The 27,679-nt window shown below is 42.8% G+C and overlaps 1 protein-coding gene across 4 annotated transcripts in view; it reads right to left on the bottom strand.

The window, feature by feature from the left end:
• STARD3NL (STARD3 N-terminal like) overlaps positions 1-26,238 on the bottom strand; it is a 33,301-nt gene extending 7,063 nt beyond the window's left edge. For 2 of the 4 annotated variants that reach the window (XM_075745481.1, XM_075745482.1), the window contains exons 1-4: positions 26,139-26,238; positions 5,389-5,685; positions 2,727-2,804; positions 673-750 (exon numbers count right to left, since the gene is read on the bottom strand). In XM_075745481.1, the coding sequence (XP_075601596.1) occupies positions 673-750; positions 2,727-2,804; positions 5,389-5,613 (381 nt within the window). In that variant the 5' untranslated portion in view covers positions 5,614-5,685; positions 26,139-26,238. The remainder of the gene's footprint in view (positions 1-672; positions 751-2,726; positions 2,805-5,388; positions 5,686-26,138) is intronic. The other 2 variants (XM_075745483.1, XM_075745484.1) reach the window with 1 other exon arrangement.
• Between the last annotated feature and the right edge of the window lie 1,441 nt (positions 26,239-27,679).

Raw genomic sequence — 27,679 nt, 5'->3', positions numbered from 1 at the left:
AGATTTACAATGCACTAAGCCAGCAATGTGCCTATTCTATGACAATCTATAGTATTAACTGGTAGAAGTATGAATTTGTCATCAAGTTTTGCATTCTTTCTCATCCACACAGTACAGCTGCATTAAAGATCTTTGCTCCAATCCACTGAAAAAATTATCATTGCCTGCAGTTCTCAAGCATTTCCTTTCTAAGGAGGGATGCATATTCAACATTTTGTATTGGAGCATGAAGCAATATAAGTGCTAGTGCTCAATGGCTGGCACCTAAAACTCTAAAAAGTGGGAGTTAACGGACAGCTGGATCTCTGGTACAACAATGCCAATTCTTTTTGAAATACAGTTCACTATTTCATGTGCAAATATATTTCAAACATTAATTAACAAGTCAGGTGTAACAAGCAGCTACAACTAAACATCCGTACCAGATTCAAAATAAGTCTTCAACTTGTATTAACATGATACCTAATAATGACCACACCCACTGGGCTATTAAATTCTTGTCTTAAGCTGAAAATCTTCCAGAACAGAAATTTTTAATCTGTTACTGTACAGCTGATTTTTTATATATAGCATCAAGATGATTCTTAACATACAAGCGTTAAGAGGCATCTAAAATTTTTGTCTGTTTGATCCATTCTAGTTAAAACTCCATTAAGCTTGGCTACTACTCACAGCTATTGCCCACCAATGGCGCAGTCTGCACATTGCATATGCAAGTATTAACACCTTAAATCGAAAGACTGCCAGTAGCTATAGAGAAAGGAAAAAAATATTTGTTGGTTAATTCAGAACACAGAAGAACCACATGATTCTCAGCTCACTGAAAATACTAACTGCTTACAAAACACTTCAAACAGGGCAATCTAAGTTCTGTTATTGAGAAACAAATTTGAACATGTGCTTATAAAACAGAAAGAGAACACAATTTCCCATTTGTAAAGCAAGTGGCACCATTCACATGCCTACATAGGCTCAAATATGCAAGCATGTGCAATTCCACAAATAAGTTAGAAACATAGAAAAGCCATACAAAGTATGTTCATGATCATTTTACCTGACTGGAATCTAAGCAGTTAAGTTTAGATGCAGTTAATCCAGCAAATACCTTGAGCATCACTCTGCATCTCACTAATCTTACTGCGCAAGAATATCATTAAAACTGTAAATACTTCACAAATGCAACTGGAAAACGGGAAAAAAATTTAAAACAATTTCCTACTTACTAAATTTTTAGTATTTATTGAACTATTGAACATTGAACAATGTTGCAACAATCTATTCTTTATGGAGATGCCTGCAGAAGCAAACGGTTCCAAATATTTTGCAGTAAAGAAAGTTACAGTATTTCTAGGCCAGAAAATTAAATCAGTTAGCAGACAAGATTTCTGAATCAGGGACCCTAATCCTCAATTTCCCTGTTTATTATTTGATATTAGATTGCCTCCAACTTGTTTTAAAAGATGTGTTCAGAATCTAAAAAATGTGAAAAAAAACCACTTAAAAATTAAGAGAAATCAAGGACATACATGGCCAGAGGTACAATGAACCCATTTAATCTTATGCAAACATATATGTTTCAGTGATGTGTAGCAGAACCAGAAGAAAACCCATATAAGCCCACAAATCATTCTGCAGAATTCAATGACCTAGTCCCTTTCCAGGGAATAAAAGTCTATTATTTTGCACTACATGTTTTTAAACCTCAGTTCAACTACAGGGCAAATAATTTCCAGAGCATCAAGATTTACAGGTAACATATTTTGCTTTCTGTAGTAAGGTATATAATGGAGAACCTGCCAGCAAAATAATGATGAGAGAGAAAGGGAGAAGTAGCACAGTTTGCTAGCTTATCAAATCTTTATATCCGGTATCTCATTCCATTTGACATGGGTTTTTACATCAGTTTCAAAAGAGAGATTCTGGATATAGTTGTCAATATAAAATGACTGACTAATACCAAACCAATTCACCTCTGCCAGGCAAACAAGATCTGGTAGAATTAATGATCTTGCAAAAACATGGGGCCCTTTAGAACCATAAAGAAACAGCTTTTACTTAGACATCAGTAACTTGGTCCATGCAGTGCAAAATGCACTGCAACTACAGAGCTACAGCCTTGCTGAAAGACAAATTTCCTAATGCTATAGAGCTCCTCCCATGTGCCTAAGGTGCTTATACATAGTAAAGGAGAATCATACTTCATGTCATCTGTTTTTAGTACAATGTTAAAAAAAAAGGTCGCAGTTAAAACACAAAAATCTGAAAAAAAACCCTAACCTATACAGGCCAATCTGGGAACAAGCCTTTCCTGACTGCAACTGACTTATTTTGGGGGAGGGTGTCCCAAAAATTTCAGTTTAAACAAAAAGATTTTACAGCTGGAGGACTATTGGTCTTGTCCTCTTCATGAATTATCTTTATGTTACACCAGTCTCACATTCTTGACTGAGTTTTTCATCTGCTTTTCCACTCTCCCCACCCAGCAGAAGATGCAATTTAAGTGTGTCTAAGCATCTCTAGCCACAGGCTCCGTGAGCTTGCTGCCAAAGCAGGACTGGGCAACCCCTACATGGGTGAAATTTGGCACAAGTCCTTCTGCTTTAAATTATCAAGAAAAGATCAACCCTTTCACAGGACTCAAACTAGGGAACATTTGTGGAAGGAGGAACGTGGAAAACTATACTTTTGCTGCTTTTTTCCCTTTTTCTTTTTTAAAGAACACTTACAAATATATCAAAATATGAAGAAGAGTAGTCATATTGTAGGACTTCTTTCTCTAAGGTAGTCTCAATGCCTCCTTTTACCTACAAAGAAACCAGAACACACATAACTTTAGAACAGAAGTTACTGAAGCCAAAATACGCACAGATCTGAAGGGTGAAATTAATAGTTCCCCACTGATATACAAAAAGATCATTAAAATAAGTACAGAGGACATACATGCTAAGAATGTTTATTTCAAGATTAGTGTCCTTATTTGTTTTTCATGATTATATACAATTTTCAAATTGAAAACATTTAGGATTATCACCTGGCCTATGCAAGCTACATTTCAGACTGTTGCAAAATAAAAGCAAACAAGTAGTTGAGGGAAGAAGAAATGATTAAATGTAAGGTCTGTTACACTAATTCATAAAGCATTTTGTGTCTCATAAGGATCAAAACAGCTGATCAAAAGCTGATCTCAGTTTATTCTTTCATTTGCTTGATGTGATTCAAAATTACACCTTCCTTAGCTACTGTGTTTCTTTCCAGTGGAAGGACTCGTCACTTCCGAGTAAGTTAGTAAGAAAATCATTTAGGGTCAGAGAGGGAGAGGAGTATGTATCTTAGTTGGGAGAAAAAAACCTTAGTGTCCATATCCTATTGTTTTTAATATTAAATTCAATAATTAAACACTGCATGAAATAGCTACATATAGCACTGGAAAACAACACTAACAGAAGGCTTTAATATTGAGTTTGACTACTGTCATCCTTTTAAAGAAAGGAGGTACCAAAGCATGACAACTACATATGCTCACCATCTCAAAGCAATACAGTCTAGACACCTCCAAACGTTTCCCAACTACACTGCTGGACAGTGTTTTCCTGAGACTATTCATTTTCAACCCCGAATTTCTTCTATTTCTTCTCTTCTCCCTCCCCTCTATGGCTACCTGACAAATTACTTTCTAAATATAGCTTCCCCTTGGTTGCTCTACTGCATCAGGTGTGATCATCTGTTTCCAGCCTAAATAAGGAAGATCAGTGTCCCCCCCCCTCCAAGCTGTTCACTGTGTGGCTGCATGAGCACTGTATTAACATAAGGATGAAGAGAGAACATGAAAGCCTTGATTTCGGGTTTGCTCAAACTGCCATGGAGCTACTCCCTGAGGTGTTTAAAAATAAATTACACCTAAGCGCACTGGATAACGGTGACAAAGTGAAAACAATACTTACAGGAACTCTGGTAGCAATTCTGAAGTTCCATTACTTACGTACCAGTGACAGACAGTCCTAACGCAGTGCTATTTGATTTCCCAATGAACAAAACAATTTAAAAAACAGAACAAAAAAAACCTAACCACACGTCAGATCCCAGATATCAAATGATGGCTTCTAATATTATGTCTTCTGAAGAAAAAAAAACTGTTTTCATTCTTGCTGACATTTGGCAGTATAGGATTCTGGTTCATAATATATTCTCCTAAAACCAAAGCTTTTCATAAAGAAAACTGCTATGATCGTGAGGTCCCTTAATGCTGCAGCATTCAAAACTAAACATCATGAGTTGGCAGCATTTTCTATACAAAGCCTTAAAATATTCTGAGAGAACTAATATAAAAATCTGTACTCTGAATCCCCAACAAGAGATACAAACCAGACTCTGCTCCTCTTAGTCGAACAAGCTGTTGAGAAACTGGCCTAAAAAAAGAAACGCATCATAACGCTATGCTGCTTTTCTGAGACAAGCTAACTTTACTCACGGGATGCAACAATCTTTCCACCTAGAGAGATAACAGAAGTCTACGCCCAGAATTAGAGCATTCAGACAAGCACAGTCTGCTTTCTCAAATTAAATTGGGAAGTGTATTTTTCACTATATCAATGAACTACTTGAACAGTCAGCTCCTGAAACTTCATAATGTCACATCGATAACCAAGGCTATTTATCTTGTAAAGCAATGCTGACAAAAAAATGTTTGCTCAAGATCTTTCTTGTCTAGAAAAGGGATTCCTCCAATTTTTCCCATGTGTCCTTTCTTAAATGGATACTTTAGATTATAGCTTACAACCCAGCTCAAAAAACTAGGATGCTACATATAAAATAATAACAAATCAGCTTTCTGGAAGTTTCAGAACTGCCTTGTTTTCCAAATTACAAATGCTGGAGTTAAAATGTGGCAACTATGGGAGTTTATGTTGTTCACATGCACCCTCCCATACACAATGTATAGCATACCAAGTTTGTCTCAAAGAAAATACATCACAGAAAAGTTTTCACCATGGGAAGTCTTTCCAGGGACTAACACCTCCATGAAATATCACTGACTCAGAAGGCAAACTCTTGAATCCTGCTAAACTTCACGTTTCTTGCCAAATTCAAAGATGTACAGTAACATTTTTGTGTACTTGCTGCCTGAAAAGTTCACTGGATTTCCACAGGTTTCTTCTGCATGGTTCATACACTACAGGAACATCAAAAGGTTTAATGATAAGAAGATAATAAACCATGTATCCTAATGACTAAAAGTAGATGCAATTGAGATGAAAGCTTAAAAGAAGCTGCTTTAATTTAAATATATACAAATAGCATATAATTTGGGATAGAAAAGAGCAACTTATTAACCACTCCTGAAGTGAATAAATAAATTAAAAGTTTAAGGGTACTGAAAAGACAACTCACATTTAATTCTATTATCCACAGCAAGGTAATGAATAAGAGGTCAAATGTAACAAACAAACAGAAAGTCCTTCTGACATCTGATATGCCTTTCTTCTCTCTGCCTTCATATGACTCAATCCTTGCCATCAGTTGCGCGGGGTTGATGGAGTGGACATCCCGCAGGGAAGGACAGGATTCCACACTGCTACTGTGCGCATTTTCTGCATCACCTGGCACCCGATTCATCCTGGGTTTGCTTAGAGTGGTCTTCTTCCAGTTTCACCATCACTAGAAGGCTGATCCATATAGGAAGAATGTCTAAAACAAACCCAAAACAAAAACACGTTAGTCACCAAATCCCCAAAATTCCAGTAGGTATTTTCATCTTACCATGTCAGTTCTCTTTTTGCTAAACTGATGACTAAGAGAATGTGGCAAGTAGGCTCGAAAATTTGTTTCTAAAATAAGATATATCTAGGCTCTCTTCATCTCTCAGAGGATTTGGGAAATGAGAATAAATGTTTAATTAGACTGGTGGGAATAAGGGAGCACTATCTAGATTTAGAAAGCTCCATTCTCCATGTTGTTAGAGTGAGATCATTAAATGGGAATGAATAAAAAGCATGATGCATCTTTAAGGTTTCCAATTCTGATTTAAATACTCTCAATAGGAAGCCAACTTAAAGGAAGTTCCACATACAATTCCCGAAAAATGGCAGTTAGTTATCAGCACATCCTGAGCCGACAAAACCAAAAGATTAAAAGTTCATTAAAAATCCTGAATACTGTAGTAATCATTCTATAAAGCAAATACACTGCTATTTGCTCTACAAATTCAGCTGCTATGACAACTTACATTGCCAGACAGGGTGTCTCTGAAAAAAGTGTGTGCAACCCAGTGGTTAAAGGTAATGCAATTACCCTAAGTGTCTTCTGACTATAAGGTTTTTTTTTTAAAAAAAAAATCAGGTTAAATTTCATATAAAACTGGAGCAGTTTGATGTATGATTCACTACACTACCCCATGAGAACCTTTTTCCAATTAAAGCTTCTAGAAAGAGTTGACTAAGAAGGTCACAAAAAAGTTTCAACCAAACGCACAGAAAATTTATTTTTATGCAAAATACTCAGAAGATTAAGCTATACATCCTGCAGTACAAATCACATCAGACAAGCTTCTGTAACACTGGGGGAATAGCTTTTTGAAATTCAAGAACAAAACTTTGTCTCTTCCTGCGTGGGTTGTCTTTCAGTAAACCACAAAATAGAAAGACAAACCCTTCTCCCTCTTCTCTTCCAATAGTGTTTCAACTCCAAGTCTGCAAAAACACAGTCAGTCAAAGCACAACAGGAAAAGCAGACAGGGGATCTGTAACACAATGCTAGGCAAACCCAAGGATATAAGGAGCCAGGGGAAAAGGAAAGGTGGGGCAGGGAGCTGCCAGCACACACACATCACAGCCGAGGAAGAGGCAGGCCAGCCAGGGGTGGACAATGTCTATGTCAAGTCACACATACAGCCTTCAGGTAGTTCAAACCCCACTTTTCTCGGGCAACATCATGAGAATGTTAACAGACCCACAAGACAGAATCTACCTTGCCAGCTGAGTCTCCACCTGCAGTGAACAAGCAATCAGAGGCAAACCAAGTCAGTATCAATCATTATCTCATTCTGTGATCCAGCGCTGGGCCGAACCAAGCACAAGACCAAACACAAGCACAGGCAGGCTACTGCCATCCTGTTCCTGCCTGACAATCAAGACCAGGATCCTCCTGCCTGTGGCTTCCCAATGCCAACCCAATGTATCTGTCTTCTGGTTCTCAGTCATAAGCCATGGGACCAGGAAAGCTGCCACGCCTTTTGCTGGGCTTAAGCCCAGAGAAAGAGGTGTGAGCAGAGAACCCATGACCAGAGAAATTAAGTACTGGGTATATGAGATTGAGATAATCAGTTTCATCATTAACTGGAATAAAAATACAGAAATTGTTGTATTGCACTCACTCCTGTTTCAAGACCTTTTCAAGCAGATTTCCAACTGAGCATCTTCAGCACTTCCCATTCTCACCTTCTTCTTTACCCAGCTTCGGGTGAGAGGTGTCAGGATTTGTGCAATGACCTTTCTCAGTAAGTACTAGTCTCAACTCCGTAAAACATGCTCCCTCCCTTCCTCTGAGTCATGCACAAATTAGAGTTTATAAACACCATTCAGCAAGTGGACAAACTTTGAAGTTAAACAGAACTTGCATCAGGTTTCTACCTTTTTAAAAACAAAACAAAACCCACACTTACACAGAGTACTGAAAGAACTAGGAAGCTTTACAGTAGGAACACAAAGGCAGACTTTCTCCACATTAAGAATTCCAGTGAACCTGCTTCCCTCTGACCACCCCATGTTGATATGCATTTTCAGTCAGAAACTGTTTTGCATTTACTTCTATATCTGTGTTTCATATACCAGCCACTAAACCTTATTCTACAAATCACATTTATCTGTTCGTTTGATAATATCCAGATGTTATCTAAAATGTCTGTACTCAAAGTATATCATTGAACTATTCACCGTGTAAAGACACATTTCAGTACAGTACACAGTAAAGTTGAGTAGAAACGCAGTTGTCTCATAACAACCTCTAGTAAAGACTAGTCCATATCTAAGCATTCACGTTGCTTCTTTGAGGAAAAGAAGTTTGAAAAGTAGAAGTTCCGAAGAAAGCTCTGCCATTTACTCTGTCCTCTCTTCGCCCAAACAGAAATAGTACTAATTGCCATTCATTTCATTAGTACCATCAGATTCGCAATTCTAGAACAGAACACAATAGTTCTGTCCAGCTGGAAGGGACCTACAACAATCATCTAGTCCAACTGTCTGACCACTTCAAGTCTGACCAAAAGTTAAAGCATGGCATTAAGGGCACTGTCCAAATGCCTCTTAAACAGACAGACATGGGGCATCAATCACCTCTCCAGGAAGACTTGATAGGAAAAGACCTTGATTTTGAACAGAACAGGGCTAGAAATAATTGATAATTTCTTAGAAGATCTCAAAGTGAAGCCCACACGGCTCTGCACACCAGAAAAGGTGATGGTGCTATGCCTGCCACAGGACCCGCATGGGGCTCTACATGGAGCCAATGCTTTGCTTTCTGCCCACAAATGCCATTTAGCTTTACACCTGCAGCAGAGGAGGCAAATCCTAAATGAGATGTACTAATTTTGGAGTATCATTTAGGTTTATATTGTTATTATGCATCCTAGCCTTACATAGTAGCTGCAGGCCAACAGATACCAACAGCAAAGGAGGTCAGTGGCAATGTTGTATTCTTAATTGGTAAAACCATTTTTACTCAGCTGAATCTCCATCCTATAGAATAAAATGTATGTTTATTTGCTGATCGATTCTCTGACTTACAGGTAAACTTTCTCAGGACAGCAAATTCATGAGTCTGCATCAGGAACATCTGACCCTAAGAAGATTTTCTTAAATCACGGACATAAATAATGCAACTGGTCAGAAGGACTGAACTCTGAATAACTACTCTCAACTGGCACTCTGCTTCAGAAGATGCTGCTTCTGTTGTGGGCCTGAAGAGGGGCTCTTGCCTCAACTTTGCTACTTTTTCCAACCGTACCAATTGAGCTAATGAAAGATACTCCCTCTTCCTACAAACCTTGTCCTGTCAAAGGGATGGGGTCTCTTCTGTGTGCCCTCGGTACTCTGCAGGGTTCCTAAGAAAGATGATGGTTTATGCCAGCACAGGATCTGTCCTGGATTTTTTTTTTTTTTTAGTTGAATGTGCTTGCTTGAACACAGAGCAGGCTTTGAGCAACAGGCTGTGTCCCTTTATCATGGGAGAAAGCTTACCCAAACTGATGATGTTTTTCCCAGTTTCCGGTCTGCTGGGACATCCTAGACTGTAAACCAGTCAACCATGCCCAAAATGAAAGAAGGGGGGGAAAAAAAGAAAAAACAAAGATGACAGGGAACCATCTTTGCCTGCCGCTTATCAGTCTGTTTTACGGAGAACCAAATCCAAACTTAAAAGGTTCCTAAACATCAGCATTTCTTTTCAGGCAATACAAACCCCTGAAAGACCTCACCAGCCTGACGGAGTACCTGTGGGGTTTGCTCACGCAGACGCTGCTCACTCAGTGCTCAACGGTCCCATGGGGACCAGCGCAGGGCTTTCGAGTGCCCCACAGAGGGAAGGAGGCTTTGGGTGGGTGTCCATCTCCTCCTTGGGAAGGAGGTTTTGGGTGAATTTGACCTTTCAGGCTCACTTCAAGGAAGTACCAAACATTTGCACCTCCCCCTGAAGTGGATATATTGAGCACAACATCATGTCTAGCAAGTGGAAAGCAACAGTCAGCGCTTATGACCCTGTTCTTTCCTTTCCAAGAAAGATTTTCTTAACTAAGCTGCCGAATTTGGACATTGAAAGTGCCTAACTCCCTTCCATTTAATTTCCACCTTGTGCTAGCTCATGCTGCCAGAATGATATTGCCCTTAGGATTATTTGTTCCAACAGTCTCACTCTTACAGATGTGGATGAAAAGGACAGATGGTCCCCGTGGGAAATATTAGGGCAAATAATCAGCGGGAGAAGTCCAGAACAAAGCAAGGCAGGACATGTTCCCATGCACCAGCTGACTCTCCCATCACACGAGCCACCCGAGCTGCACTTGGGAAATGGGCACTCACAAAAACTAAGCCACAGGAATCAAAGCATTGTTGTGCTTCAAAGATTGGGGCTAATACTGTCTATATTAGAGCAGCACTCACATGATGTCAGATGTGTTGCTCACCAATGAAATCTCCCTCTCTGAAGGATCGCTTTTAAGAGCGGAAGGAAATATTGGATATTGCCTCCACATCCCAGCCAGCCAAAAGTACCAGGCAAGGGCAGCCAAGCACAATACATCTTTAAAGGTTCCCCCTTTATTTCTACAGCAGCTGCCTGAAACATGGCTGTCAAAGGGCTTTAGCAGAGGAAGACATACGTGGCATGTGTTTGGTCAGGTGTCAAGTGCTACAATGAACTCTGGGGCACCTGAATAGACACAGCCTGGCAGATCTCTGCACTCACTGCACCGGTTCTGCAAAGTGATTAATCACAAAGTGTGAGCTAAAAGATGGTTTTCCATAGTTTCTTTCATTAATTGAAAAAATAGAAGCTCCTTTTTACATGAATAACATAATCAGTAATTTCATCACACACACATTCTCAGGTGGTTTCAGGGGGGTGTATCAAAAAAGCAAAACCTTCAGTCCTTCTTTGCAGCTATCTTACAGGCACATAGGTCCCACTGTCTTCTAGTGTCGGATGGCCACCTGCCCAAACCACTTCCTCATCCACAGAAGCATTCCCAGCAACAACCTTCCCCTTCACTAAATGCCTGCAGAATTCATTTCAGAAATCATCAGCAACCGTTACTCACATTCCTGGAGAGTAAAGCAGATCCCCGCAGGCAGCAGTGCCACCACCCGCGTCATGCTGACCCACCAGGGTTGCCTCTCCTGTAGCTTTTGCAGCGCCTGGGCTGCTTTGGCAATTTCTCCAAGGAAACCTCCAAAATGGGAGCTGGCTTCATGCCAGCTGGGGCTATTTTCTTCCCTAGGAGGCAGACAGCCACTTGGAAAGTGACGCTACTGACACCACCAGCTTCATGTTCGGAGCCCACCCAACCAGCCCGTCTGTTGCTCAGCCAGCCAGTGCGGGGCTGGATCTGCTGGTCGTGCCTGCCTGGAGCTGGACTCCAGCAGGCTACCGCTGGGCCAAAGCCCCCTTAAGGCACCTCTCAGGCTCCACCCTTCGTGCCTGGCTGTCATCAGCTGTAGGAGAGAGTGACTGATGTTCATGGTCGGGTCTTTTGAATTTGGATTGCAGAAAAGCATCGCCCAAGAAACTTGGGTTTCCTTGTGCACATCGTATGCTGGATTTCATGGCATCCCTGAGGCAGAAAAGGCTCTATCTCATGCTATCGTTCTATGGCCCCATCCTCCCGACCAGCTGAAGCTCTGACAGAAGAGATATCCCCAACATCGGTAAACCCTGTGTGAAGAACTGCAGGGTAGAAAGAGGTAACACGATGTCAGGTGAAGCGCCGTGAGTCTCTGCTCCCCTTTGGAAACACTGGAGTAGGCCAATGTTCCTGGAGGCAGGAGTAGGTCACAGGGGGACTACGAGCCACCAGTGTGATCCAGGCAAATGCATTCTGGTGTGACAGGCAAGAAAGGCAAGCAGACTAGGCAGCTGAAGAGGGGCACGGCAGGCCTCCAGAAGACGACGACGACTGCAAGGAGCAAGACAAAGGCTGAGAGGGCTGCCATGGCTTTCAAGAAAAGTATCAAGGATGAAGGCCAAAGGAGGAAAAGAGCTGTTGAAGTGCGAGGGAAAATATGGTCAAGAAGACAAAACAATTCAGGCCGCCTTTCCCAGAAGAAGACTGCACCGTAAAGAGTGTAGTAGCAAAGGTCCCTTGGCGCATTGGGAAGGAGTGCTGAGGAAAACACGCATGCCCTCTGTGTCTCTGCAGAGTTCATGCAGAGGGAACCAAACCCGCTCTTTCACCTCTAGCATCAGCATGACCAAGTGAATGCCTGTGGTACAAACGCCCTTGTTTATTGACACAGCCTGAAGGCACAGATGAATTGCCAGGAATGCCCAGCAGCTGTGCCCAGTGCATGGCCGCCAAGGGCAGGGACAGTCCCCTGGGCACAGGCCAGCACCCCAAAGGCCTGCCTGTCTTCCTTCCTTCAAAGGGGTGGCAGGCAGGGCTGCGGTGGGCGGGGCTGCGCATGGGGGGCCCTGTCACCCCCACGTCACAATGCCACTGCCCAGCAACCCAGCAGTTACAATGCCCCGGGGCAGGATAAATAGAGCACCCTCCCGTGTGCTGCTGCCAGAGCTGGCCCCCGGGCAGCTCGAAGGCATCCAAGAGGAAGTCCTTGAGGAGCCAGTAGAATTCCTCAGTCGAGGCTGAGGGAGGAAGACCTGGAAGAAGCCACTGCAAGGCTAACTGCTAAAGCTCATCAGATGGATGGATGGATGGATGGATGGATAGAAATCTTGCTTCAGCTATCAGGGAACAGATGCAAGTCCCTCAGGAGATGAGAAGAACCACCAACCCCTGGAGGTGCCCGAGGCTATCAGGCCTTTTCCGCTGGATAGCCGTGGCCAGAGCAAGGGAATGCCTTCTTGAGGAGCACTGCAGAGCTCGCCATCTTCATCCCCCGTGGAGCCAGGGGCAGCAGCCGTAAGAAAGGGGAGGATGCAGAGATGTTGCAAGGGGTCCTGGTGCTTTGGAGCACCCACTGGTGTCCCGCCAGACACCCACGGGAAGGGTTCTTGCCCCCAAGGTGGCTCAGGCCGGGGGCTCTTGGCCACTCTGGGAAGCCCCTGAGATGGCTCCAGGCTGAGGGAGAACAGGGCTTGGGCATCTCTCTCCCGGGAGGCGTGACCAGCCTGCCTGTGGGAGGAGGAGGAGGAGGCCGGTCTTGCTCACATGCTCAGGGAATAGCCGATCGCCAGCGCTGCTGGGGTCAGGAAGGAATTTTCCCCCGGGGCAGATTGGCACTGGTCCCCGGGGGTTTTTTGCCTTCCTCTGCAGCACTGAGCAGGACCACTTGTTGTCAGGACTCCTCCGCTCCATTTTGGCTCGGTCACTGCCTGCTGCTCATGCACCACGAAGATGGCCTCTCGTGCCCTGCAGCTGGGGGGAGGAAGGCCTTTTTTCCCCCCGGTGGGCTAGCAGGTGTCCCGGGGGTTTTTTGCCTTCCTCTGCGGCTTTGAGCACCGGCCCCTTGCCAGGCCTGCTTTGGGCCATTTTGGCCAGGTGCCTGCTGCTCATGCTCCACAAAGGTGGCCCTCGTGCCCCGCATCCGGGGGGAGGAAGCTTGCTAGACCCCCAGGGCGGGCCCCAAGGGAGGCCCCCGGGGCTTGCTTCTTGTCCTCTGTAGCACTGAGCACAACCCCTTGGCGGGGCTCCTCCGGCCCCTGCTGCTCTTGCACCTCCAAGGTGCCACTCTCTCGGGCCCTGGCTCTCTGGGGCTCTCTTGCCCGGTGCAGCTTCCTAGCGGGAGCGAGCTCTGCTCATCCCTTGGCTCCCTTTCCCCAGGGGCTCTTGCTGCTGCAAAACAGCCTGTGTTTTTGGAAGGGCCCCAGCCTTGCTGCACCACCAGCAGCAGCTGCCACTTTGCAGCTCTCCCTGCGGGCAATCCAAGTGCAGGGCAGGCGCAAGCACGCTTTTCACGCATCGCTGGCTGAGAAGCACAGCGCAGCAAGTTTTGGAGGGAAAAAATATGCTTTTGTCATCGCTACATGTCGTAGTTTTGAAAATGCCACACACCTCTGCTATTGTGCGTGAGTGGTACCGATCCTCATTCTTGCTCTTCAGGGAGCAGGGACTGCTTCACCTGTATTCATGCTGCCATATTATTTGAGTTTTTGCAGCCTAAGTGATACAGGACCTTGGCTATAGTCCTTCTCAAAGGCTGAAAGAAAAAAATAATTTGGAAAGAAAAGAGAAAAATAACTATAATCTAGGTGAGAGAATGTTCCTTTACCCAAAAAGAGAGAAAAATCGCATTCTTAAGTCTTGTTTTCTCTAGAAAGAGCCTTCTTTGTGCATCAGTCACTTATCTGCTTTCCTCTTTCTGGCAAAGGTTATTTTTGGGGGTTTTTTTCTATATCAGTTACATATTTGCAGCACTGTTGTACCATCTGTGGGTTGACCCAGTGCCTGCCTCTGATTTGAAGGAGGCTGGGTTCAGTCAGCACCCCTTCTTTCGGCTCCAGGCAGTCCCATTGTTTGGGTTATTCTATATGGCAGGCTGCAGGAAGGATGTGCGGTCAAAATAAAGTATGTCCTATGAAGGAATGATGTTTACAGACCAGCACATTTACTCTCTGCAGCGCCTGGGTGAAGCACATTCACCAGGAAGATAAACAGCCCATAATTCATGGTATTGCAAGAAACTTTATGGGCAAACTTGCCCGGAGAGGTTGAGATCATAGCAACCGTGCTGGATACTAACTGTGCCGTTAACTCCTCATCACAAGAGACATGCGAGCGAGACAGAAATCGGTATTCCCCAATGCAGTCTCAATAGCACACAGCTCTCCACAAGATGCAGGGGATTTGGGACTTTCTGTAGCTCTCTGACTTTCCTTTGCCAGACTTCAAGCGATGTTTTTTCAGGCTAAACTGAGGATTGCATCAGCCTTCTTCCTGGCTACACTTGCGCATTGTATTAAGGCTTGTGAATATCTGCCCTGAAACAGAGTCATGAAAATAAAACAAAATCCTGTTATCACTTGAAACCTTTGTGATGTGTCCTTGAAAGTGGTTTTGGAGCTGAAAAAACCCTGGCATTTCAGGAAAATAACAGTCTCATCTTTGTTCAACTCATCATGAGTGCAGGAGAGTAGAACAGAACAAAACAGTTGGAAGGGACCTACAATGACCATCTAGTCCAACTGCCTGACCACTTCAGGCCTGACCAAAAGTTAAAGCATGGCATTAATGGCACTGTCCAAATAAATGCCTCTTAAACACTGGACAGCCATGGGCCATCAGCCACCTCTCCAGGAAGCCTCTGCCAGGGTTTGACCACCCTCTTGGTAAAGAAATGCTTCCTCATGGCAAGTCCAAACCTGCCCTGACAGACGCAGCTTGGAGCCATTCCCTCGCGCCCTGGCACTGGGTCCCAGGTAGAAGAGCTCAGCACCTCCCACTCCTCTTCCCCCTCCTCAGGAAGCTGTAGAGGGCAGTGAGGTCACCCCTCAGCCTCCTTCTCTCCAAACTAGACAAACTCAGCCACCTCAGCCACTCCTCAGAGGACACGCCTGCCAGCCCTTTCACCAGCTTTGGTAGCCTCCTCTGGAGGCATTCAAGCACCTTCACACCCTTCTTAAGTTGTAGGGCCCAGAACAGCACACAATACTCAAGGTGAGTGCTGCAGTGGGAAAATCACCTCCTTTGACTAGCTGGTAATGTTGTGTTTGATGCACCCCAGGATGCAGTTTGCCATCTTGGCTGCCAGGGCACGCTGCTGACTGACATTGAGCCTGCTATCCACCAGCACCCCCAGACCCTTTTCTGCAGGGCTGCTCTCCAGCCACTCGTCTCCTAATTTATACTTGTATCTGGCATTACTCCATTCCAGGTGAAGAATCTGGCTTTTGTTCTTGTTAAATCTCATGCCACTGATGATTGCCCATTGCTCCAATCTATCCAGATCCCTCTGCAAGGCCTCGCATCCCACAGGAAACTCAACAGCACCTCCCATTTTATTATCATCAGCAACTTGCTAATGGTGCATTCAACTCCTGCACTGAGATCACTGATAAAAATATTGAACAGCACCGGCCCTAGGACTGAGCCCTGAGGAACACTGCTGCTGACCAGTCACTGCAAGCCTTTGAGCCCTGCCATCCAGTTCTTCACCAGTGCACCCCATACCTGCTCATCCCACAGCTGGACAACTGTGGCAGAAAGGCTTTTGCCAGAACGCAAAAGCCTTAGTAAAATACCGAAAAACTACATCCACCACCTTCCTTTCATCCACTAGGCAGGTCAAAGAACAGAATTCAAAAGCTTACTGAAATGTCAAAGTACTTAAGAGTGAAATAAAAAAATTCTTATATGAGAATCCACATTAGTGTATTTGTGATACACTTTCTCCTCACTCCTCCTGACTTCAAGAGAAGTACGATTTTAACTTTTTCTTTTTCTTAACTGCATACATTCACTTTTACTCAACTCCTACCACTAAAATATTTACTTATGTTTTCTATACAGGCCTATTAAAAGTCATAGGCAGTGGATTTTTTTTTTCTCTGGAAAGAAGCAAAGTTTGTATCTATTTAACTTAAATAAATGTTGAAATAAGAAGACAAAACACACACTTATTTATGGCCATAACTCAGGCTTCCAAACAGAATTAAATTCAAAAACTTATTCTAGAGAACCAGAGATTTTATTGTTATTAATAGTATTAACTCGTATACTAAGTGAAAAACAATGGAGTTGTGGTGGGTTGACCCTGGCTGGGGGCCAGGTGCCCACCTGAGCCACTCTATGACTCCCCTTGTTCACCAGACAGGGGAGAAAAAAGTATAACGAAAAGCTTATGGGTCAAGATATGGACAGGGAGAGATCACTCACTAATTATCGTCACGAGCAAAACAGACCGAACTTAGAGAGGGAATTAATCTAATTTATTACTAAGCAAAACAGAGTGGAGGAATGAGAAATAAAATCAAATTTTAAAACACCTCCCTCCACCCCTCCCATCTTCCCGGGCTCAACTTCCCTCCCGGCTTCAACCTCCGCCCCCCCTCAGCGGCACAGGGGGACGGGGAATGGGGGTTATGGTCAGTTCAGCACACGGTGTTTCTGCCGCTTCTTCATCCTCAGGGGGAGGACTCCTCTCATCATTCCCCTGCTCCAGCGTGGGGTCCCTCTCATGGGAGACAGTCCTTCACGAACTGCTCCAGCGTGAGTCTCTCCCACGGGGTGCAGATCTTCAGGAGCAAACTGCTCCAGCGTGGGTCCCCCATGGGGTCACAAGTCCTGCCAGCAAACCTGCTCCAGCGTGGGCTCCTCTCTCCACGGATCCACAGGTCCGGCCAGGAACTTGCTCCGGCCTGGGCTTCCCACGGGCCACAGCCTCCTTTGGGTGCCTCCACCTGCTCCGGCGTGGGGTCCTCCACAGGCTGCAGGTGGAATCTCTACACCCCCTCATCCTTCCTCCATGGGCTGCAGGGGGACAGCCTGCTTCACCATGGTCTTCACCACGGGCTGCAGGGGAATTTCTGCTCTGGCGCCTGGAGCACCTCCTGCCCCTCCTTCTGCACTGACCTTGGTGTCTGCTGATGTTCTTACATCTTCTCACTCCTCTCTCTGGCTGCAAAAGCGCTGGTTTTTTTTTTTCCCCTTCTTAAATATGTTATCACAGAGGCGCTGATTGGCTTGGCCTTGGCCAGCGGCAGGTCCATCTTGGAGCCGTCTGGCATTGGCTCTATCAGACACAGGGGAAGCTTCTAGCAGCTTCTCACAGAAGCCACCCCTGTAGCCCCCCCGCTACCAAAACCTTGCCATGCAAACCCAGCACTTGAGTTTAATAAAAGTAGCAAGGTTAGGACTGCATTCCTTCCCTGCCCTCAAAGTCTAATGAAGACTTCAGTAATACATGGTGAGAGGTAGCCCATGATTTTCACATTATTTACAATTAACACCATTATTTTCACTCATAGTGACAGAAGATGGTGCACACATTGCACATGTCAGTTTTACACATATTTTAGAGATGCAAGATCAGAATAGTACTTCTCTTTTCTATCATTATACTACCCCTACTGTTCCATTCTATTGTACCTGTTTTAAATTAATTTTGTTTGTTATGTTAATGTATCACACATGAGCACATATTACTTTTTTTCTTTCCAAGGAAAAAAACCCACACAGCACAATTTAACTGAGAAAGATAACAGAAGTGATTAAAAAAAGAGGTTTTCTCAAAGGGCTATCAACAGCTCAGGAAAATCAGAAGTGAAAGCTTCACATAGAGGCCATTTTAGGAAAAGACAACACTGATAGTTTACAATACCAGAAAAAACATATTTGCATAAAGTAATACTGTGTCATGATTGCTGCTGAAACTTACTGAGAGCCTAGAATACTTTTTACATATGTGTCTAACAACACTAAATGCTGCCCAAGAATTCCCACAATGAATAGCTTTTCTGTGAAGGTTAAAAAGAAAAAAAAAAAAAAAAGACTTCTTTTTTTTCAATGAGGAAAATAGGATGACATGTCCAATACAGTAGCCAAGATGCTTAAGTGCTGTGAAAACTACAAGGTTTTCAGTACTAAAGTCTTTCCTGATGAGAAAGCAGACACTGAAACAGTAGTAATATTCATTCATAACAAAGCAAAAAACCAAAGCAAAAGCCAGGGCAAAAAGTTTCTTCATGCAGAGATAAATAAAGCATGCCAACATCTTGGGCAGAATATACAATTAACCATAAACACTGCTTTGGTACACCACATCTACAAAGTCTAATAAACTGAGAATATCTGGTATAAACCTGTATTAACCTGCAAGAGTATTAGCAGAATTCTCTCACTGTGTTTTCCGACACTCCCAGCATAAACCCAGATTAAGAGCCAACACAGATAAAACCAAACTTCTCTGAAGACGAGGTAATGCTGACTGTAAATTAGGGGGGAAAAAAAATCCCAAAGAGCTGGAGACTGTCTCCAAAGCATACCTGGACACATTTTTTATATCGTTCTCTACTATGAATGAGCCAAAAACATTCTGCTGATACACTCTCTCCTTCTTCTGTCCACATAACTGAAATAACTAATTTTCATGAAACCTGCTTGTAGTGAATACATTACTAGTGACCTCCTGATAGTCATTGCTCCCTTTCCTGAAAGGCACTTAAATCCTTTCCAAGCTGCACTCATTCTGACTCCAGCTGTAATACATCGTTGCCTCAGAAGCATTATAAGGTTTCAACGCCTTTAAAAATACTTCTCCATTTGTCTGACGTAATATTCTGTTTGAAACAAATGTTCCTTAGTAAACATGAGGGAATATTTAAAAAAAAAAACTAAACAGAGCATATATTTGGGGAAATACACTGTCTTAATTTCAAAGCTTATTCAGTTTCCTGATACTATAGCCTGCTCGTGAAAGTAGAGAATTTGGAAATGGAAATATCCCCAGATGCACTTCCATCTTGCAAATTTGGGGTTTAGCTAAATAAGAACCAGTATTATAAAGCTCTTGAATTTCACTACTACAAAATGTTAGTCTAGAGACTGGTCAACTAAAGTCTACTGCCTCCTGCACACTGACATGAACAGTGTAAGCAGAATAAAAAAAGACAAATTCATACGAAATCTGGCCAACATGAAGCACGCACACAGCTATAGCAAATGGAGAGAATAAAAACTCTAATTTGTGTAGCCACAAAATCACAGAAATGTAGGTTGCAAGGGATCTTTGGAGGTGATCTAGTCCAAGCTCCTCCTAAAAGCAGGACCAGCGCTGGACTTGACCAGTGCTAACACTTGATCAGTTGAGGTCAAGTCTTGAAAATGTCTAACAGTTTTTCTGGGTAACATGTTGTGGTACTGCACTAACTCCTACAGAGAGTTTTCTTACGGTTCAACCCAAGCCTCCAAAGCTGCCCCTTGATGAGTTTGGCTCCATCAGTCACTGCTTTCAGACTCAAGCTTAGCCAAAATTCAGGCATGAAAGGAAGTCATTAAAAAAAAGACTTGCTAAAGCAAAAAATCAACTTGCAGTTATTTTAAGGCAATTCCAGCCTTTCCTGAACTTTCAGTTTCAGAGAACTAGCTAAGACTCGTTGGGAGACCTTATTGGCATAACTCTGACACTCAACAATACTCAGAGGTTTATAGGACCACCTGAAGACACCTACCCTACACATAGTAGTAGCCTTTATAGTCATGAGAAGTTGCCTAATGAGTGATGCATCATATAGTTTATAACCCTGCTTACTCCTTGACATGTTAGAAGCATCTGAATCTTAAATCAGATGAAATAAAAATACTTTATGCTATTCAGATTTTATTCAAATTGACCCAACTTATCTGTTTCCCGATTAATTACTTCACAGCACATTTGGGAATTTTAAGACTATTCTGCATCCTTTCTCTACAGATGTTCTTATTCCATTAAAGCACAAAGTCTGCAGAAACACTTTGTTTTCATAATATCTAGTTTTAAAATAGGGAGGCAGAAATTTTTAAACTATATAAATAGGTACACCATGGAACTGGACATGCCTATTCAAAACTAAAGTCTACTGAATAATAGAGGACTACAAAATAATCAAATACAACCTAAAAGAACAGCAGTTAACATTTGGAAAGGATACTAAAATAGGAAAGATAGGTCATTTTCATTGACATGCGACATTCCAGTTAACATTCAGGTCACATTATATCATCAAAAGGTGCAAACATAGAACCACCACTTACAGAATTAAAAGCAATTGCTTCAAATCAATATTAAATGAGTTGTGTCTGAGGAGCTGGCACAACTTAATACTCATGGCTGCACACTGTGCCAAGAGGCCCAGGCTCCGAATAGTGAGACTGATTAGTATGAACCAATGTGAAGGTACCGAAGACCACCTGAAGAAGCCTCATGCTAAAAAAATGGTACTACAGATACCAATTCCAATAACTGTTCAGTCCAAGGAAAGCTTTCCCTCAACCAAGAAGTCTGTCCTTTATTGTTCCTGACTTGCACAGGTTTTTATTTCCTTTACCTTTCATTTGTCTACCATGGCTCCCTTCCTCTCCTCTTCAGTTTTATTCTCATGAAATTCCTGCAAATTACTGAAGCACACCTTCCTACTCTGTCTGTAAGATATGGTTAATCAGCTCCGCAATGCCTACTCCAATGCTCACTCCCAGAGATTTCATCTAGTTACACAGTTAAAGATATACCTTATCTTACAGTCTATCCTCTACACTGGGTTCCTAGCTAGTTATTTACTGAAAAGAAAGGAAAAGAAAAAAGGCATTTAGATAGTGTTGCATTTGACAGGCACTAGAGACTTTAATCAAAACAAGACTGAAAAATTCAAACTGCTGCACACCCACAAAATTCCCCAAACATAAGCACAAGATACTGCGTGTAATTTTTTGGCAACACTCTAGATTTCAATTAAGCAACACAGCAGGAACAACAAGGTACAAATACGCAACACATTTAAAGACCAGGAAGGCTTCCAGTCAGGGGGGCAGGGCAAGACTTATCAGCATACAAGAGAGAACTTACAAAGAGTTTGTCTTCAGCTGAGTGTTCAAAACTAGAGTAGCTCTGCTTGACCCTGAAGTAGCAGCTCTTACCTATCCCTCAGGCTAAAAGAACATTTCTCATCCAATATGCAAGAGGAATACAAGCTGCACTCAAGTATATTTTGTGTATGGCATACAAATTACTCATATTTATAATGCACATCTGGCTTCATACTGATGAGCTCTGAATTAACTTATCACCAAGATTTTGAAAGATACGCCACCAAGCAGATGGCTAGATGTCAGACAAAAACAAAGCAAGCACAGCAATTAAACTTGCCTTGGTTAGAAAGCAAATGGAAACACAAGTATTTGTGATTCTGCTAGCAAATTAATGTTATTTTGTCTACTTCCTATTATTACTTTCACATGGGGTTTAAGTTTTATTGTCTACAAAATGATTACACAACCTAAGTCTAAACTCATACTATTTACTTCTTACTGAGTAAGAACCGTATTTGAAAAATATTTAGATAACTTCTGTGTAAAAAAAACCCCACAACCCACCAGGTTTTCTTTTTAAGTTTCCTTGAGAAAGATGTTTCCCCAATTTTCTGTGACCTAACAAAAGTAACAGTGCAGTTGCACACATCCCACATTCACACTGAACAATGTATTTCTCAGGACACTGGAAGAAGGTGCTAAAGAGTCCAGGACACAGCTTGCAAGTTAAAAGGAGAAAGAAAAAAAGTCAGTCTTTTGGGTCAGTAGGACATCTGAGGGAACAGCAACATCATCCTCTCCCATCCCAAGAGTGAGACTTACAGATTCAGAAAGTCAAATCAAAGTGCTTCAACCTTGGACTAATTTTTCCCTGTAGCTGAAGAAGCCCTGCTGCTGAGCCATGTCCTGCAGAACTCTGCTGTCCTTCATAATCACCCCACCTTTTGCCCTACAAGAGCTGAGAAAATGGCAGAATAAACAGCTTGTAAATTTGGTATTGGCGTTGCCTTACTTTTACCTCCATTGCCACTTTCCCCTCTGGGTTCCTTCTTAACAGCACATCCCAAACTTTTTACTTCTAAAATGAGCAGGTATGACTTTGTGCCTGAGTATGAGTATGCTCAAACCAGACACGGGAAACAGTACATGAAAGAACAGTTCTTCAGAGTTAAATCGAAGTGACTTTGAAAAGACACCTCATGCTGAATTCATGACGCACTTGAAAACACGTTTGCCAGAACTCAAAAATGTGTGGACTTCAGCTTTTGTTTAATCAAGAGTGATCTTAAATACACAACTATATTCTATTTTAAGAAAAAAACTAACATATAAAAAGGATGTACCATAACACGTTCCGAAGGTGTGTCATCTGCACGCAAGATATTTAACCACTGCAAACTAAAAAAATTTAAGGTGTGTTAATTTTGTCACTGTTACGTCCTTAGAACATACAAAAGACAAGTACCTCAGTTACAAAACTGATGCCATATCATCCTATTTGAAGCTAAAATATTATGATTTATAGTATTCACTTATTTCATTACAAAAAATAAGTTATTGTTTACTTAAAACTAAAACATCACCTCTTTTTTGGTTTAGAGGTTCTAGACTAGTCTTGCCAAAGACCCGAAACCATGTCAGGATTTTAAGGTTAAATGCAATCAGCTCCCTGCAGCTATATTAACATATGTATACAGTATTTTCTTATAGCTCCATGCAAGAAAAAAATAAAATTAAAAAAAAAGAAAGACAAAAGAAACCACTGACTTCTTGCAAAAGCAGAGAGGGAGGAGAAGTGGACATAAAGGTGAAGTGGTACAAAGATAGAGAAAAGACAAAAAACCTCTGCCAAATCTGGTTTCAACTCTTTATCACATCTATTACCCACTCTCTGAAGCAGACTTTGCAGTCCACCCAATGTCAGCTCACAGAAATAAAGATTTCACTGCAGATTTTACTCCAATTAGCATCAAATACTAAGCAACAAGGGCTTATAATCCATTCAGTTTCCCAGCGTTAAAACAACCATAGGCCAAATAAACCTTCTGGGTATCAAAAACATATGTATTTTATCATGTCAGCATTTCTCTAAATACAAAATACAATTCTTTAAAGAGACCAAACTCCTCACTGATTGTCTCAAACATCAAGCATGATACTGGTTTATTACATAGCATATTCATACACATTTGTTTGTTTGTTTTCTCCAAGTCAACAACATATGCCCCAGGGCTGCTAGCCAGATACTACTTGGACAAGAAAAGCTCTTTTGCTAGCACAGAATTGCAGGACTCTTCCCAAAATATGTCAGTCATTTTATGTATTAGTGGGAAACACTCAGGAGTCCGTCACGCCCTCAAAAACTATTTAACAAAATGGTGTGAAAGTTTTCTCCAGGCAAACTCAAGCCTCGGAAATTCTTCAGAGCTCTTAAGAAATACAGTATTTTAAGAAACTAACATCCACTTTGGAATACAAGACAAACTTTTCTAAGATTTTTCACTCTGAACTCCTATTTTACAGCTCTTGAAGATGCTTCAAAACAAAAGAAAGTGTCAGGTTTTACATATTACCTCCATTTTTCTCCTTACAAGTCTTAAAGGATATCGTATAGAAATAATTACCTAGTCCAAGTAGCTACAAATTCTAGGAAAGATCTACATCTGAATGTTCAGCATAAAATATTTCTTCTAACACATCTCCACATAATTCATCTAGTTTTTCTGTCAGTGTTAGATAGAAATTAACTCCTAATGTCTGAAGTGATGCTGTTTCAGCACTTCAGCTGATGACTAAGTAGCCTATCTTAACATGAAAAGTGTAATGTCATCACAAGATATTAGTTTGGTTCTTTACTAAGATTTTTTTTTCCCAACCTTTCATTTTTAATCTTACTTCTAGTTGAATTTAACACAGCAAGTCAGAAAGGTAACATACAAGTTGTGTTTTGATACAATCACTAAGGATTTTAAATTAAGAACGTATTTTTAGTAGATATAGTTAAATCAGAGAAGATTTAACAAGCAACACATCTGTGATCTTTAAAGTGACTCAGCTAAGTTGCTGGATGCTGCTGGCTAACCATGCGAAATCAGTTTCTACTATCAGAAATGTGATTAACCATTACCACGTCATCAACCTCTTCTGCAAAACATTGATAATATTGTGCTTGCTGACTGAATTCACTGAATGAAATCCATTAATCCTGCTTACCAGAAATTAGGTTTAGCCCTGTAAAACATTTCAACAAGTACAGTTATTAAAACATATGCTTAACTAGGATGGTCTGACAAAGTTGAAAATGGTAAAGTCTAAATACATTCTTTCACATGAATGAAGGCCTAAAACAATTGTGCTAAATTTATTTTGAAAAGCTCATGGCTAAACACTTGAGAATTTATGAAAATTAGAATGAATCATGTCAAGAAAACTACATTCTAGCCAAAATGAACCAAAATGAACACCAAATCCATCTGAACTAAGAGTTTAGTAATTCAAAAATTTCAGTATCATTAAAAAGGTCAAATATTTCTTTCTTGATATACCAAGTATATAAAGAACAACATTCATCCTGAAAAAGTCTAACATGCAAATAACAGAAAAATACTTAAGGACCTGTAACCAGGTGCATTCTACTGGTGCATTCTACCCAACATATCTGGCCCTGAACACTACCAACAAACAAAAACCCAATCACTCTGCATCTGGCCTACTTAAAACTGTAAGCTGATGAAAAACATCTACTAAAAATAATAACCCTATTGGCTTATAAATAGAGATGAGCCTGCTTGCAATGCTAGATTGACTAACAATCCCCCAAAACACTAAGATTTCCAGAACACAATGTCAGCTCTCATTAGCAATTAATGCTCAACACAATCCTACATCGCATTATAAATGCCAAGGTGACAAACATGCATAATAAAACGTACTGGCATCACTGTGTGGAAATACTGTGACGGTCTTATACCTCTAAGCACTCTAACATGACTTAAAAAAACAAACACAACAATCTTTCTGCAAGTTTAGTATTTGTGGTGAATACTTTCCATGTTAAAGCCAATCACTGAATCCACTTAACCTGACTACAGCGACACTGGGAATTGACTCAAAGCTAGCACTTCATCAACAAGTAACTTTAACTGCTAGCGCAGATCAAACTGCTATAAGCTTAACCAGTTCGCTTTGCAGACCCACCAGTGTAACCCTTAAGATATACGCAAAACGTTACATTCCAAGAATAAATGACCCACTTTTAATTCAGATGCTAAAATCGCTAAGTGTCTCCAAAGTTGCCTAAATTCAGCCCGACCCTAAAATTGGAAACCAGAGGTTCGCACGCTCCGGTTTGTCCGCACCATTATCAAGAGGACAAACAGATCACTCTACTTCCCTAAAGATGTATTTGCTCAATTAGGATCTCAGAAAGAGAGGGAAAAACAGTCCTCCTCCAGCCTTCAGGTACGCCGGCAGGAGGAGAGGTGCCGACCGTGGGAGGAGCAGCACAGGCAGCTCCGCCGCTCAGCACCCCCCGGGCCCCGGCAGGCACATCCCCTTCCCGCAGAGGGGACCCCCGCCCCGCCCGGCTGCCTCCCGGCACGTGACCTCCTTCCTCCTCCTCCTCCTCTCCCCTCCAAGCGCCGTTACTCTCGCCTCGCTCCAGCAGGGCAGTGGGCGTCCTATCGGGGGTACAAAGCCGCCCTGACGGAGCGGGCGGCCCGCCGCCCCTACCGCCCCCTCCCCAGGGAGAGCGGCCGCACCGGCGCGGGACGCAGGGCCGGGCCCCAACGGCCCCCGCCCGCACGGGCTGCCCTCGCGCCGCTCCCCTCAGCCGCGGCCTCCTCGCCGGGGCGGCCGGCTCCCGCCAGAGGCGCGGCCAGGCCGCCCCTGCGCCAGCAACGCGCCCCACATCCCTCTCGGCGTTCTCCCTCCCCTCGCCCCTTCCCCTCACTCCCCGCTGCCAGGCGACGACGCTTACCTGAGACGCTCCGCTCCGGCCCGACGGCGACGGCCCGCACCGCCGCTGGGCACCGCCGCAGGCCCCGGGGACTGGCGGGGCGGGGTTTGGGACCGGAGGGGGCGGGAGTTGGCACCGGAGGGGGCGGGGACTATCTCGGGGCGGGGCTTAGCCCACGGCCCCTCCGTGGCGCGGCGGCGCGTGGTTTTGATCTTAATTAAGGGCGCGGGACGTGATTAACATTAATCACAGCTATTGCATTACAGCAGGGGAACGGAGGAGAAAGAATCAAAGGAGAGGTCTAGGACAAAAAGCTGCAACCATCCAGCTAGTGGTCACTCACCCCACCCTGCCCAGCTCTGCAGGACGCCACGCATCTTCAGGGAGATCGGTGCACAGCAGCTGTGGCAAGGCGATGCTGACTGCTGGGGTGCTCAACCTGGAGTTAGAATACAGCTGTAAACAAGTACCCTAAGCATTTAATATAATAAACCCCATTATGGTTAATGATAGCAAAGGTGAGTCGCTTCTCCCTTGTTTCACAAACCCAGATAATAATAAATAATAAAATACCCTGTCCACTACTGCCTCTCATTAGTAGGAAGGCAGAGGAATTCCTTTAGCTGTGAGGAAAATCTTGCAAGATCTCTTTTTTTGCTAATACTTTTTTCTTAAGCAATGTCAGTAAACATACAATCACTTTATGCACTTCTATGCTTTTTACCCATAGAATCATAGAACCGTTTAGGTTGTAAAAGACCTTTAAGATCATCAAGTCCCACCGCTAAGCTAGCACTGCCAAGTCTACCACTAAACCATGTCCCGAAGCTCCATGTCTGCACGTCTTTTAAATACCTCCAGGGATGGTGACTCAACCACTTCCCTGGGCAGCCTCTTCCAGTGCTTGACAAACCTTTTGGTGAAGAAATTTCTCCTAATATCCAATCTAAACCTCCCCTGGTGCAACTTGAGGCCATTTCCCCTCGTCCTATCGCTTGTTACTTGGGAGAAGAGACCAACACCCACCTAGCTACAACCTCCTTTCAGGAAGTTGTAGAGAGCGAGAAGGTCTCCCCTCACCCTCCTTTTCTCCAGGCTAAACAACCCCGGTTCCCTCAGCCACTCCTCGTATCGACTTCTTCTCTAGACCCTTCACCAGCTTCGTTGCCCTTTTTTGGACACACAATGTTAGTTTGATTATTATTTTTTTTTTCCTAGAGTTACTGTACTAAAGATCACCTCAGGCTTTCAGACAGGTGAACTAACTTAGGAATTATTGTTACTTTTCATACAAATACAAAGAGAAAGATTTTTGAATCTCAGTGGAAGCCTGTATTTGAATTACCTGCTCCCAAATTTTTGATACAAGTGGTTTAACACATTGCAAGACAAAAGCAGCAGCCCTCTGTCACTGCATACATTGAGAAAAAATTATCTTGAAATAGAGTGTGGTTGACATTTAGCTGAACAGATAAGAGCATAATTTGTGAAAACACATGAAAAGCCATTGTTACTCACGCCCCATGAGTGGCTATCAAACTATAAACCCCCCCAGTTTTACA

The sequence above is a fragment of the Balearica regulorum genome, chromosome 2 (genome assembly GCF_011004875.1).
Source record: "Balearica regulorum gibbericeps isolate bBalReg1 chromosome 2, bBalReg1.pri, whole genome shotgun sequence".
NCBI classification, from domain to species: domain Eukaryota; kingdom Metazoa; phylum Chordata; class Aves; order Gruiformes; family Gruidae; genus Balearica; species Balearica regulorum.
The sequence above is the reverse complement of the archived record's forward strand: the minus strand, read 5'-3'. Positions and strand labels throughout refer to the sequence as shown.